The sequence below is a fragment of the Meriones unguiculatus genome, chromosome 1 (genome assembly GCF_030254825.1).
Source record: "Meriones unguiculatus strain TT.TT164.6M chromosome 1, Bangor_MerUng_6.1, whole genome shotgun sequence".
NCBI classification, from domain to species: domain Eukaryota; kingdom Metazoa; phylum Chordata; class Mammalia; order Rodentia; family Muridae; genus Meriones; species Meriones unguiculatus.
The window spans coordinates 24,161,700-24,176,616 of record NC_083349.1 but is presented as its reverse complement, the minus strand read 5'-3'; the positions used below and the strand labels follow the sequence as shown (position 1 = coordinate 24,176,616).

The 14,917-nt window shown below is 54.8% G+C and overlaps 1 protein-coding gene across 1 annotated transcript; it reads right to left on the bottom strand.

The window, feature by feature from the left end:
• Positions 1 to 7,065: 7,065 nt before the first annotated feature.
• On the bottom strand, positions 7,066 to 9,626 carry Cd248 (CD248 molecule). Its single transcript, XM_021650261.2, has one exon. It carries the CDS (start codon positions 9,575 to 9,577, stop codon positions 7,283 to 7,285), a length of 2,295 nt encoding a protein of 764 aa, XP_021505936.1. The 5' UTR covers positions 9,578 to 9,626; the 3' UTR covers positions 7,066 to 7,282.
• Between the last annotated feature and the right edge of the window lie 5,291 nt (positions 9,627 to 14,917).

Below are 14,917 nucleotides of genomic sequence, written 5' to 3'. Positions count from 1 at the left end.
AAAACAACAACAAAACCAAAACCAAAAAGAAACTATGATTCTTGCCATCTCTTTTGGCTATGATGGGTCAAGCATCCAGTCAAGGTGTAATAAAGACTCCTTATCTCTGCCTACCACATAGAGGACTTCCTCTGGAGGTCTCAGGAGCCAGGCTGGGTTGCTCTGAGGCTCCTTCATGCACAGGTCTGCCACAGGGGTCAAGGGATTAACGAGTTATTGGCTAGAGGAGCCTCTCACGGACTCCCGTGTGGCCTGGGCCTCCTGTGACCTACCAGCTTGGCTGCACAGACCAGTGCCCCATTGAGGGGAACTGCATTATCATGCAGAGGGACATCTGCAGGTTATACAGACCCATCAAGTTAAGGGGAGGGGCCAGAGATCCTACCTCTTCACTAGGGATGGCAGCACAGGCCTGTGGTCTCAGAACTTGGAGGTGGAGGTAGAAGAATCAGGAGTTCAAGGTCACTTTAGTAGTGAGTTTCAGGCCAGACTCCAGTACCTGAAACCCTGTCTGGAAAAGCAAACCACCAAAAACTAACCAAACAAACAAAAACAGGGGATGGGAGAAATAACGGCCTTCCTTACCAATGAGATGACTGATGAACACACACGACTATTGACCGACTTCCACAGTCTGATATACCTATTATGATGCTGGCTGGAGGCAAGATGGTGGCAGCTTATCAGAGGCGAGTCTTCTCAAGGCAGAGTGTCCTGTTAAGGTCATTTATTGTGGCCTTTCCTGTGGTAGATTAAAACAGTCACAAATTCACTGCTGCTTTCATCTGAACCTTGCCAGGTGCTTTGACTCATAATTTTAGGTAGCAGGAATGATCAACATTTTTGTTTGTTTGGTTTTGAGACAAGATTTTCCTGCGTAGCCCTCTGGCTATCCTGAAACTAGCTCTATAGACCAGGCTGGCCTCAAACTCACAGACATTCCCCTGCCTCTGCCTCCCCACGTGCTGCAATTACACGTGTGTGCCATGGCACTCAGCGTAAGTACACTTCTAATGCTATAAATCACTCAGGCTGTGATATTCGGTTAGAGCAACATAAAACAAATTAGTCCTGTTTCCTGTTACTGAGAAAGCAACAGTAAGAGCACAGGCTCGCTGTGGAAGCTCTGGAGGTTTCCTGGAATTTTCTCGGCAGCACCTTATGATGGGCATACAAACCCACATTTTCATCCTGGATCTCTGTTTAGAGTTGCAGATGCCAGTGTCCATGTCTTGGGCAACCTACGAATAACCTCCAAACCCTTGAAACTCAACACTGGCAACCGAGCTGTCTGAGTCAACCCACGGGAATAAAAAATGTCCCACTCGGCCTCACCACCTCTCAGTGCTGCCACACTGCAGATCAAAATTCAGCGTGTGATAGGGACAAACCACAGCACTGACCATGATACCTCCCCACGACGGCTTTCCATATACCCCCCCACCTGAATAAATGACACCACCCACAGGGATACGTCAAATCTCCAGCTGGAAACGTAGCTCACTGGTTAAGAGCACTTAGCAATTTTGGAGCCCAGCACTCATGGCCAGTGGCTTATAAACACCTATAATTCTGGCTTCTAGGGATATGACTCACTCTTCTGGCCTCCAAAATGGTTCTGAATTGATGTATACCAACCTACACAGAGACATGCATTTAATATATACATAATTAAAAATGAAAAAATCTTGCCAGGCGGTGGTGGCACAAGCCTTTAATCCCAGCAACTTGAGAGAGACAGAGGCAGGTGGATCTCTGTGACTTTGTGGCCTAGCCTGGTCTGCAAAGCTAGTTCTAGGACAGCCAAGGCTGCAGAGAACCCCTGTCTTAAAAAAACAAAAACAAAAAGTTAAAAAAAAAAAAAAGTTCTAAATCTTTTGCCCAACAGCAGTGGTGGCACACACCGTTAGTCCCAGAATTTAGAAGGCAGAGGCAGGCAGATCCCTGAGTTAGAGACCAGCTTTGTCTACAGAGTGAGTTCCAGGACAGCTAGGGCTACACAGAGAAACCCTGTCTCGAACAACAACAACAACAACAAAAAAAAACAAAACAAAAAAAAAACAAACAAGCAAAAACCAGGCATCGGGCTGAGAAAACTGTGAGAGCAAACCAGTAAGCAGGATTCTGCCATGGTCTCCGCTCAGTTCCCACCTCCAGGTTCCTGCCCTGGCTTTCCTCGGTGATGGAGTGTGACCTGATGGTCGTTGGCTGAAATAAACCCTTTCCTTTCCAGCCTATTTTGGTCAAGGTGTTTTATCACAGCAATAGAACCCCTGACTAAGACAGCCTGGCAGTGCCCCCAGTGGTCAAACTTTATGGATTCTTGCTGCTGTCTGTGCCCATTTCTATGTCCTGTGGAGTCTGAGGCATGGCAGAGTTTCAAGAGACACTCAAGAGATGAGTGGCCAGGTGGCTGGGTAATAGACTGTGAATACAATAACTATTGTCTTTATCTTTTTTTCAGACAGGCAGGCAAGCTCAGAGCAATTAGAAAATTTGCCTGAAGTCCCCCAGCCACAAAGTAGCAAAGCTGGAACCTACCCAGATGTAGAGTGACAGCTCCTAATGCCAGATGACCTTCTCATGGAAGTCTCCTATCTCTCTGAAACCTCTGCTAAAGCATGAGCCACAGGGTCCTCACACTACAGCTTGTGTGTAGTGTGAGGACACTGTCTGGATCCCTTGTTCATAGGAAATGCTTTATTTCCCAGCATCCCCCCAACCCAACCCATGCCACAAGGTGATCAACTCTTCCTGAGGAGAGGAGTCAGTCCCAGTACTGTCCGCCTGAGAGTCTTCCATAAGCAACCTCACCCCTGAAGTTTCTGGAGCTGGGGAGATAGTAAAATGCTTACCACCTCAAAAACAAGAGGACCTGAGTTCAAGCACCAGCTCCCGAGTCAAAAGCCAGGTAGTACTTGGTTATGATGCCATTGCTGTGGAGGAAGGTACCACAGAATTCCCGAGGCTCACTGGACAGCCAGCCTCAGGTCCCAGCGAGAGACCCTGTCTCCAAAGGAAGCTAGAAGGACACTCAAGGTTGACCTCTGGCCTCTGCAGGTGCACCTGCACACACACACACACACACACACACACACACACACCTGCTGTGTTAGTTGTCTGTCTTGTTGCTGTGACAAAAAAAAAAAAGCCACTTAAGAAAGGGAGGACAGACTCTGTACAGTCATCATGGCAGCAAGAGGAGAGGAGGTACCGCAGCCTTCAGTTCCCTTCGGTGGGGCCCAGGTCCCTGGAGTGATGCCATAGCCAGGGTATCCTCAACAACCTAATCTAGAAAACCCCTCCAAGGCAATTGTGAATCCCATCAAGTTGACAGTCAAGATCACTTGTCACACCTGGGCACACCCAAACATGCCCACCCCTTTCAGAAATTAATATATATTTATATATTAATATATAAAATACATGTTAATATATTAACATATATATATATACATATATTTAAAGCCATTGTCTAGGAGTTAAGTATTTTTCTAACCAGAGACATGCTGCTGTCTGACGTACCAGACTCAGCTGTGGGGAGTGGAGCCATCAAGATGTTTCAAGAGAGGCTCATATCTACATAAATCAATAATATATATATATATATATAAAAATCTTCCAAAGATCCCAGGATCCCGGACTGCCTTCTCTTCCTACCCTGGTCCCTAACTCAATGCCTTGAGCTTCCGTATGTGAGGTGGGAATGAGAATGGCATCTCAGTTGGGCCAGGTGTGTCTTGGGCTAGGACTGGGCCAAATATCCCCTGTTATTTTCAAACGCTACCGCCGCCTGTCGGACCGAGGGTACTGGAATCGGAGCCTTACCGGTAGAGACTTGCAGTTTCGGGGCCTGAAGTTGTCCCGGGGGCCTATGGGACTGGTGAGCACTTGAACCTCACCGCTAACTAAAGCAGGTTGGGTAAAGGTGCCAACCTAGAAGAAACGATGATCCGCTCTCAGTTGGCCCCAGAGACGCTTGAAACCGGCTTATGGAACCCCGTGGACTTCTGCCCTCTGGAGCACGCTCTCGTGAAGCAGTAGGCGGAGAGTATTTTTAGGTCTGTTTAGGCTGAGAGAAGTCTGTCCTGAGATTCTGGCTGACGTCAACACTTCCCTAAAAACTACCACCTTCAGCTTCCAAACAGGGGAGCGGAGCCAAAACCGCACCCTTCAGAGCCCTTGCTGGAGCGAATGGAGCTTCTGGGCTTCCAGGTGAGGCGCGCTTTCACCTCTGCTAACAGGATTACGGGGAGGGACAATCTGAGTCCTACCAGCCAGTTTAAAGATTTTTTTTTCACGGTCACTTGACTACTGATGGGAAGGACCCTTGAGTACTGAATCCCGGCCTTGAGGAAGACTATTTGTCCTGTGGGGCGGGGGAATCGGCAGATATTTTTAGTAGCACAAACAAATCAAGTAATTAGGATGCTTTTTAGAAGAACGTTCAGTGGCTGCAAGTCTGTGGTGCTGAAGCCAGATGGCGCTGAATGGCCACTCATTGACACCGCCGGCTCTTCCACCGTCGGTACAGAGAGGAGAAAGGGCTCGAGCCAGGGCTGGGAGGCAGGGGCTCTCTGATTAGAGATAAGAGGGTAGGAGAGAGGGGGAGGGGAGAGGGGAGTGTGTGTGTGTGTGTGTTTGTGTGTGTATGTGTGTGTCCTTCCAAGTGTATTGTGCATCCAGGGAGGCGGGGAGCGGCTATCCACAAGCAGGAGGCGGAGCAAGAAAGAAGCAGGTACGATTTCTTTCTGGGGCTTATTTTATTTTACCAGGCTGGCCTCGAACTCAGAGATCTGCTTGCCTCTGCCTCCCGAGTGCTGGGATTAAAGGCGTGCGCCACCACAGCCCTGCTTTTTTTTTTGGGGGGGGGGAATTTTTGCTTTTAATTTGTTTACGTTTTGTGTGTGTGGTGTCCTGGCGGTAGAGAGCCTGTGGGGGTCACAGGACCACCGGCGGGAATCTGTTCTTCCCTTCCACCGTGGGGATCCCAGGGATAGATACCGGGCCGTCGGGCTCGGCAGTAGAGGCCTTTACCCTCTGAGCCTCGGCGCGGCCTTAAAGGGGCCTCCTTGCGTGGACCCGATTTAAAGGTGTTATTAGGAGGCGTGGCTTCTTAGCATCTTCCTAGGGCTGGACTGAGGAAAGGCAGAACCGTTACCTGGAGGTACTACATCCGCGGCTCGGTGAGGGGGCGGAGTCTGAGGAGGCGCTGGACCGCAACTCCGTTCCCCGGAGGGCGGAGTTTCCTTGCCCAGACCGAGTTTGTATCTCAGCGGGGTTTCCTGCAGAGTCCGCGTGAGAATCTGCAAACTCTGGACCGAGCTCATACCTCAGGGAAGACAGGATTTACAAACCCCTCTTGCCTCCGCTTCTGTCCAGATTTGGGGTACACCGCTTGCAGCTCCTGGGCGGGGCCCTGGGGGAGCTGATAAGGTAGAGCAATAGCTCTGAAAGCATCTTTGAGCTGGCAAGGGGCGAGGCGATGGCTTTGGAGGGCGGGGCCTCGAGGAAGGGGTTTTTCTTCCCCTCCAAGGGGCGTGGCTCCTGGGTCGGAAGGGCGGGGCCGATAATCTAGGCGTCCTCCTCTGCAGAGAGGTGAGGCGCAGCGGAGAGTTAACGGGCGGAGCCTGGGACTCAGCTCCGGTGGAGGCGGAGCCTGGGTCTGGGCGCAGGCGGGGGCTCTGCCCTGGGAGGCCGTCTGTTTAGGCCCGCACGCAGCTCCGCATCTGGTGCTCATTACCAGATGACAAAGAACCGGCTCTGGGCCCCCTTCCCCACACCCATCCTCCCGCGGACTGCGGCGTGTTTAACTCTTTCTTTCCCTCAGGGTGTTGTCGACCCTCTACCAGGGGTCACGGGAAGGAACTGCAGGCCCCTGTCCCAGCAGACGGTGTCATTCCATAAGTGGTGCCTGCTTCCCCCTAGACCCAGGCTTTCTGGGAAACCAGGCGGCCCCCTTCCATTCCATCTATCAACTCCCGCTCCCCTCGACTCCGAGGTTAAAGCTGGGAAGGATCTCGCAGGGGCGTCTGGTTTGAGTTAGGGGAACGTGAGAGTGGCTACCCGGTGGTGCGGTCCCTCCGCCCCCCTCTGCGAACCCCAACTCCCACTCAGCTCCCGCACCCCTTCTCCTGGTCTCCTGAGGTACAATCCTTGGGCGAGAGTGTAGCATAGGGGCTTCAGGTAGAGAGGGCTCTGGGCCACCCCTCCTCACCTGCCTGGAGTGGGGGTGCGTCTTTGCCCAGCCCTAATTAGAGGCCCCGAGAGGGCTGAGCTGAAAAATTATAGAGGTGGTGGAACCGGCGCCTCTCTCGTCCAGGTCCTATCCCTTCCCCCCCAGGACAGTCAGCGGAGGATGAGGGGAGGTTATCCACAGTCAGTGATCTTTGACCAGCCCTGGGCCTTCCCTCAAGCTAGGGTCTGCCGGGTTCACTCCTAGCAGCACCGCTTGCACCTCACAGGGCAAGAATGAAACGTGCCCCTAATCTGGGAAGCCCTTGTTTCTAAGTGAGCCCAGGGAGTTAGAAGTGGGCTTTTCTCAGCCACCCCAGCCTCCTTGGGCACCTATTCCTGCCCCCTCTCCCACTGCCTTCTAGGAAGGAGGAGTAACTGGGGTGGCTGCATCCTTGGGTGACCCTGATTCCCTGCCCAGACTTCTGGGCAGCCTATGACAATGAGAAAGAATGTTCAAAAGAGACTTCAGAAAAGCAGACCACCGGAGGAGGCTCCTCTCTACACAGAATCCCCAGCCCACCCTACCTGTGACTTCCAAACCCCAGCTGGACCCCAGTTCATCAGAGACCCTCACCCAGCGCCTTCCCCCAGCTTTTCTCTGCATTTTAATAAGATGGGGAATGAGTATGGACTCTCTCCCTTGCCAGACTTGCCTGCTGTGTGACAGTGGGCAAGGCTCTGCCCTCTCTGAGCTCATTTCACTGAAAATTATGAAGCACACCTCCTCTTAAAGGAGGCCTTACCTTACCCAGATAAAATGGTGGGGAGCTCCATTTCCCCCTGAGGCCTCCCAGCCCCTTCCCTTAGGCATCAGTGGGGATCACAAACTTTGGGTGAGGTTGGCACCCCATTTATTGGAGAAGATCCCAGCACCCACCCCTTGAAGTCCTGGAGGTCTTGGTGTGTCCTTTGCCATGAATGCTGGGCCCAAGGAGCAGAAGCTCCTCTTCCAGCTGGGCAGCCCCCATGAGTCCCTGGTGCGGTCTCAGCCATGTGTCCAAAGCAAGTCCTTTTCTCCTACCCCGCACGGGGTATCTGCTCCCCATCACACACTGGTTCTGCAGGTCTGTACCCCTGTAAGGCTGCCTCTGGGGGGCATGGGTTCTGTTGGGCTCTTATTCCCAGCATGTGTGACCCAGCGATAGCAGTCAGTGATACGTTTGTTGGGTGCATGGGGGGCGCAGCGGGTGCAGTACACGATGCCCAGTGCCAGCAGAACCACCAAGAAGACACACGTTGGTACCAGGAGTGCCACCAGCAGCCACCGGTCATCCCTCTGGCTTTGGCCTGCGAGACCTGCCTCTGCCAAGGCTGTGGGAGCTGCTGTAGGGGCCCCTGAGGGCAGCCGTGGCACCAGTGTGGGACTGGGAGCTTCTTCCCTTGGGAGTAGAGGGGCTCTGGAATAGGGACGCGTAGGGATGGTGGAAGAGGTCTGGTTAGTGGGGCTTTGAGGGGGCAGGAGAGAAGGGAGGGCCGGGGGCTGGGTGGCAGCAGGCGCAGGGCTTTCATGGACAGAGGACCTGGAGCGGGTGTGCAGAGAGGGCTGGGCAACTGAAACAGGCAGCTGGGGAGCCTGGGTTTGGAGGCCCGGAACCTCTGGGGCCAGAGGGTGTTGACGGGCATTGGAAGCGGCGTCCCCGGGGTCAAGGTTAGGTGGGATTGGAGGCAAATAAGTGATAGTGTGGGTGTCGGGAGACATAGGGGCCTGGTGGGGGGGGAGCACTTGGGGGTACTTGGTTGAAATAATTGGGGGCTGGTGAGCAGGAGGCCATGCTGGGTGAGTGGCTGAGACAATGCCAGGCTTGTGGCCAAAAGGCAGGTCTGGATAACTGGCCTTGATTTGGGGGATCTGGGGCCCGGGAAGCACAGCTGGAGGCGTGGCAGGGGCCATGGCAGGTGGATGGACAGGGCTCGGGGGTGGGTGTGTGGCTGAAATAACAGACGTCTTGTGGGCCGAAGGTAGTGTGGGTCTCGTGGCAGAGATCAGCATGGGGCGTGTGGCAGAAACCACTGAGGAACGGTAGGGGCCCCGGGGGGCGCTGAGCGGAGGCGGCCAGGTAGGCGCCAGGTGCAGTCTCTGAGGCTCTCTGTCCTGGGGGAAGTTGGGCCTATAGGCCAGGCCGAAGTCAGGCGGCTGTGTAGGTGCCATCCACAGGATCCCCTGCTCCTCTGTCCAGGGGCCATCAAGGTCATCCCAGACCTCCTCTTCATCCTCCTCTTCTTCTCCATCATCCAACAACTCATCTCTGAGGTCCTGGGAAGCCCGGGCACCCATGGCTCCTGCAGGGCTACAGCTGATGCCATCTGCCTCAAGCTCATGACCCTCACTGCAGTAACACTCAAAGCCACCAACATAGTTGACACACATCTGCTGGCACACGCCGGCAATCTGGCACTCATCCGTGTCCACGCAGCGGTGCGGCTCGTCCTCAGCTGGCCGGAAGCCCAGGCGACAGTGGCAGCTGTAGCCTTGTGGCCCACCAGGCTCACACTGCTGCTCACAGGGGGCCTGGGCACAGGGGTCTTCACAGCTGTGCCCATCCGCGGCTAGACGGAAGCCCTCGCCGCAGCGGCACGACGCGCCACCGTCCGCCTCTTCCACACACTCATGTTCGCAGCCCCCGTTGTTGGGACCACAGCCAGTCCCTGGGCACAGCGGGCCAGTCTGGGACCAGCCAACGCCACCTGAAGGTTGTTTCACGCACAGCAGAGAAGCTCCCCTGCCAGCTTGGCACTGCACGGCTGCCACGGAGCCAAAGGGCAGCCACTCGAACTCGCTGGAAACCAGGTCGAAGGGTGTGGTGTAGACAGTTGGGCCCGCTTGGCCCGCCTCAGCCGGCAAAGCAGGGCAGGCACCCTCAAAACCAAACTGACAGAGGTAGCCGTCGACAGGCAGCGTGCACGAGCCTTCGAGCCAGCGATGCTCTCCGCTGGCCTCAAGGGCGGCGCAGCGCTGGGCCGGGCAGGGTCCCTCCGTAGCCGGCTGGGCCCAGTTGGTGAAAGCGGTGTCCTGGTCTCCTGTGGTCCATATGAAGCCCCGCAGTGGACGCTGGGGCTGGCATTGCCGAGCCTGCCGCTGCAAGCCAATCCACAGCAGCCGGTTGGCCGGTCCAACGCCCACCAGGCTGTCCACACGCCGGGCCTCCTCTGGGGTCCGCGGTGTGGCCAGGTTGCCCCCCAACTCGCGGCACGCTCGCCAAGCTTCCAGGAAGGTGCGGCGCCTGGGGAAGAGCGCGTAGCAGCTGCCCGGGCCACAGGACGCTCGGGGCTCTGGCATCCAGGGGGCCTGGCCCAGTGCGGGCACCGCGGCCGCCCAGGCCAGCAGCAGGCGCAGCAGCATCGCGACGCCCCCCGACTGGCCCGGCTCGGGCCTGCCGCGGCTCTTGACAGGGGGAGGGACCAAGGCCTCCTGCGGGAGGGCTGGGGGCGGGCCCCGCGGACTCACTCCTTGTAAGGAGTGGGCTGGGGCCGCTGCCAGCTCCCCTGCTTGCTCCCCGGGGGCTGCTGGAGCAGGAAGCAGTGGGGTGGGGGGTGCTGGGGTGAGAGGCGAAGGGCAGAGGAGGGGAGGAGGTGCGGTTAACTAACGGGCTACCTCAGGCTTTCGAGAGCTGAAAGTCAGGGAAAAGGGGACCTGCCTGCCTGACAGGCATCCCTCGTCAAACCCTCTGAAACTTCAGCCGGATCTGCAGCTAAGGCAGCCGGGGGGGGGGGGGCGGGGGAAGAAGGGGGGCGGGACGGGGGGGAGCTGTCTTCTGGAGGGACTCCTGGAAACCGGAGTCTGGATTCACCAGGACGCTGCACTCTCAGCTCAACGACAGGCTCGGGCCAGCTCTTTCCCATCACGCATATGTGGCAAACGCCTTCAAACTCCTGGCAAGAGCCTCTTCTCTGACACCCTGTCTAAGGCCACCAACCCCCAGCCTCACACATGCAGTCCTCCTGGCATGCCATGCCCTTCGGGGGTGGACAAGCAAGGATGATGTGGCACGCTAAATGGTCTAAACGTGAAGCCCCACCCACTCCTGCCCAGTCCCTGCATGACAATCAACTTGATAACCCCCGTGTGAGCAGCCTCAACCAGACATGTATTTGATGAGCCCCTTCGCTCAGTCTGTCTCACTTCCAAGCCTTCTGGCTCCAACAGGACCGGCATTAGGGGTTAGGGAGTGAGGAGGCGGCTGAGGGCTGCCCTCCCCTTACCCTGGCTCAGTCTGGGGCCCTGGGAACCTGGGCTTGGAGGGGGAGGAGGCAACCCCCAAACAGGAAATGCCTCTCTGGGCTCCTGCTGCAGGAGGGCAGGGTGCAGGACCGGGACTGTGAAGGCTGGGCTGCATTCAGCGTGAGCAGGGCTGCTAAGGGGGACCTGTGGACGACCATGTATGGGCATGGGGTACACGATGGGATAGGCATGTGTGACACAGACATCACAGTGCCCTCCCTACCCCCAGGGCCTGCTGCATGGCCTGGCCAGGGTCCTCTTCCCTCCCTTCCTGGAAGCCTCTGGAGGTTTGTACACTGGGCCACGCACCCAGGATGGCCCCTGGGAATCTGTGTGTGTGTGTGTGGGGGGGGATTAACCCCTGCCTTCTCTTTTTACTTTTCACTTATTATCTAAGAGATGAATTTTGCTATGTTGCCAAGGCTGGACCCAAACTTCTGGGTTCTAAGTAGCTGCTACCACAGTCACCCAATACCAGATACTCCTTTTAGACTCTTTTTTTTTTTTTTTTAATTTTTACTTTTAAATTTTTACTTTTAAATTTTTGCTCTCTGTTTTACCTGCATGTATGTACTCGGTACCCTAAGAAGTCAGAAGAGTGCCAGAGTGGTGGTTCACGCCTGTAATCCCAGCACTCAGGGAGGCAGAGGCAGGCGGGTCTCTGAGTTCACAGCCAGCCTGGTGTACAAAGTGAGTCTAGGACATCCAAGGCTACACAGAGAAACCCTGTCTCAAAAAACAAACAAACAAAAAACCAACCAAACAAACAAAAAAGTCAGAAGAGGGCATCAGATTCCCTGGAACTGGAGTTACAGGTAGTTGTAAACTGCCACGTGGGTGCTGGGAGCCAAACTTGGAGCCTCTGCAAAAGCAAAAAGTACTGAGGCACTGAGCCACCTCTCCAGCCGCTTGCTTTTGATTTTTGAGGCAAGGTCTCCTCCGGTAGCCCAGGCTGAGCTGGAACTTACTGTGCAGTCAAGGACGACCTTCAATTCCTCCTCCTATCCCCTCTGGCCTGCCTTTTTTTTTTTTTTTTAACTTATTTAATTTTATTTTATGCGCATCAGTGTGAAGGTGTCAGATCCCTTAGAACTGGAGTTACAGACAGTTGTGAGGTGCTGGAATTGAACCCGGGTCCTTTGGAAGAGCAGACTGTGCTCCGATGAGTCATCTCTCCAGCCCCCCTCTCTACTTTATGTTGTGAGCCGGCTGGAGATGTGGCTTCCTGGCAGAGTGATGCCTGGTCCTGGGTTGGATTCCCAGCACTAAAAACCTCTTGAGCTACGGATGAGAAAAGCAAAAGTTTTGTTCTTTGGACCACTGTCCCTCCCTAGTCCAGACACCGTCACCCTGCTGCTGATCTGTGTGAGTCTGAGACTGTGGGAGCCTCATTCCTCCCCACTACCTCCCCAGCCCCCATTTTAGACTGGTTCTCACTCTGTAGCTCTGGCTGGTCTGGGACTCCCAGAGATCCAACTGCCTCTGCCTCCCAAGTGCTGGGGTTAAGTGGGTGACACCGCACAGGCTCTTTTCTCTTCTCCTTTACTTCCCTTTCCTTTCTCTTCCCTTCTTCCCTTTCTCTTTCTTTTTCTTCCATCTCTTCCCTCTTGCTGGGTGCAGGTCTCACGGCGCGGCAGGACCAGGATTGTGAGTGTGGGCCGCCGTGCCTGGCTTCCATTTCTCCCGTCTACAACATGGGGATAAATGTGTCCACGTCTTTCAGCTCAGCAGCGCTCTTTTATTCACAGCACTCCCTATTTGCAAATGTGTTTTGTAAACTGCGGAGCACAAGACAAATGTTTGGTAGTCTTCTGAGAAAATCTAGATGCCAGTGGGGACCAGGCTGCCTCCACTGACTACCTCACAGAGCCCCAGTCGGCCCTGCAGATGGAGCCTGTCTGCGAGGACCTCAGTTTCTACAGCACTTGCCTTATGTTCATAGCATGCAGGGTTACTCCCCTTCTCAGGAGAGCAAAGGCCATCCTCCCACTGGTGCAGGAGCCAAACCTTGAGCTCATCCTTCTCTTCTATCTTTCTCCCACACCCCTTGTCCAGTATCTCAGTGAACCCTGTTGGCGTCATTTTCAAAACCAAGAGTGTGACCACTTCTCTTTCCTATCCACCCTAGTCATTTTTCTTCACCTCCTATCGAGCCTTGCAATTCTCTCTTTCTTGCTCCTCCCTCCCTCTTCCCTCCTCCTTTTCTCCCCTCCTTTCCACCCTTCTGGGGATAGCCTTTAAAAAACAACAGTGCTGGGAGAGCTGGCTCAGTGGTTGAGAGTACTTGGGCCAGGGCTTGGCTTAGATTACCCACATGGAGGCTCACGACTATTGGTAACTCCAGGCCCAGGGAATCTGATGCCCTCTTCTGGCCTCTTCCACACACCAGGCACACATGTAGTAGTACCTACAGTGTTTGTAGGCAAAACACACACATATCACACACTCACACAATCCGCCCAGATCCAGCCACTCCTCTGCTCACAGCCCTTTACAGCCAGGTCTCACTCAGGGGTAGCCAAAGTCCTGCCATGTGATCTGCCTCCAATCTCAGTCCACCCCGTCCCTCTTACCTCCTTACTCCCTCGGTCAGTCCTTCTGTTAGTTCTAGCCACTCTGGCCTTGCCTGTGCTGAGCCTTAGACCCACCAGGTGCTGAGTTTAGGCATTGATCCATGTTCTCCCCTGCCTTCAACATATTTCCTGCAACATCTGAATGCTCTCTCTACCTCTCATGTCCTTAGGTCGCAGTTGAAGCAGCAGAGTCCCTGGCCCAACCCCCATACAGCTCTCCGCTCTCTGGGAGCGCTCCCTACCTCCCACCCCTCACCAATTACTCTGTCGTTGACCTGGACTCCCTTGTGACCTGAATCCCAGCCAGAATCCCTCAGCCATAGCTGGCATTATTGATACTCAGAGATAGATAGTTATGGTTTGTTCTGTGCCCTGGCTTTGACCCAAATGTGAATAGCGTCTTTTTGAGACAGCAAAAACATATCTCCAGATATGGCCAAATATCACGTGCCCAGTGGAGAACGTCTGTCCTGGGAGACGGCGCTCCATGGCAGCAGACTCACAGGGTTTGCTACTGTGCCGCAGATCCGGGAAAGCGCCGGGGGACAGCGCCTTTGCTTAGTAAGAATTGTCACTAGGATGGTAGTCCAGCACTGCCGAGGTGGAGGCAAGTTCAAGGTAATCCTTAGATGCACAGTGAGTTTCAGGCCAGCCTGGGATATAAAAGATACGTGAGGCCCTGCTGAAAAACAAAAAACACACAAACAAAACAGAAAACACAAACAAACAAGCCCAGCAGGGTGGGGCACGCCTTTAATCCTGGTGTTTGGGTGGCAGAGGCAGGCGCATCTCTGAATTTGAGACCAGCCTGGTCTACAGAGCGAGTTCCAGGACAGCGGGGCTACACAGAGAAGCTCTGTCTCAAAAAATAAAGAGGTGTGCATGTGTGGGTGTGGGTGTGTATGCGTGGGGGCTTATTAGATGACTGAATAGGCCCAGAGAGGTGAAGAGCCTGGTTCCTGAAGACGATATTGGGAGGCCGGGATTCGCCTGGAGCTGAAGCCTGCTTGCTTGCCACACTTGTTGGGTCATCTCCTGGTGGCGGAGATGGGAAGACCAAGGCTTTTAGAGTCTTAGAGGGAGCTAGCAACAGGCCTTCAACCTGAACCCAGGGCTCCTGATTCTCAGTCTCCTCCTCTTCCAGCAGCAGCACCTGTGGAATCTTCTGAGCAAGGGCCAGGTGGTAGCAAAAAAGGAAGATTTCCTGGGGCGGGAGCTCCGATAAGTTCAGAGGGTGCAAGGGACTTCCTGGCCTGGCCTGGAGAGGGGAATGGTGAGCAGCAGAGAGAGAGACTACAGACAAGGAGAGGCCTGGCTTGGGAGGCTTTGAAGCTGCCCCTGAGAGGCTGAGGCTCCACTGTGGATGCCGCGGGAAGAGACTCGTGGTGAGGGAACTCCGTGGTTGGTGGATGGCAGGCAGAGGAGACCCAAGGCCAGGGACCATTAGGAGACTGTTGCAATCATCTGGGAAAGAGAAGGGATCTGGCTGGAGAGCTGGGCTACAGGGCGGGTCGGGCTGGGGGAGGCAGCCTCTGGAGGTTCCTTGGGGGCGGTGCTGAGCCTGGTCCAAGGGTGTGGTGAGACCAGTCATGCTTCGGGCAATGGCCAGTGCTGGGCGTCTGAAAAGAGGCTGTAGTATGTCTGGCAAGTGGGTGGGTCAGATCAGAGGTCAAGACCCCAGTTTCAGTGGGGTGAAGGGTTTGGGGGAGCAGGCATGGGAAGTAGAAGGAAGACAGTCAAAGGCCAACTTCCAGATGTACTGGGAGACCCCCTTCTAAATGGAGGGAGGCCAAAGCAGGCTAACGGGCCGAGAAGTGAACACCTCTGGCTTCAGCAAACAAAGTTTTGGTGGATCAAAAGAAAGAGTTGGCAACATACTTAGGTGCCC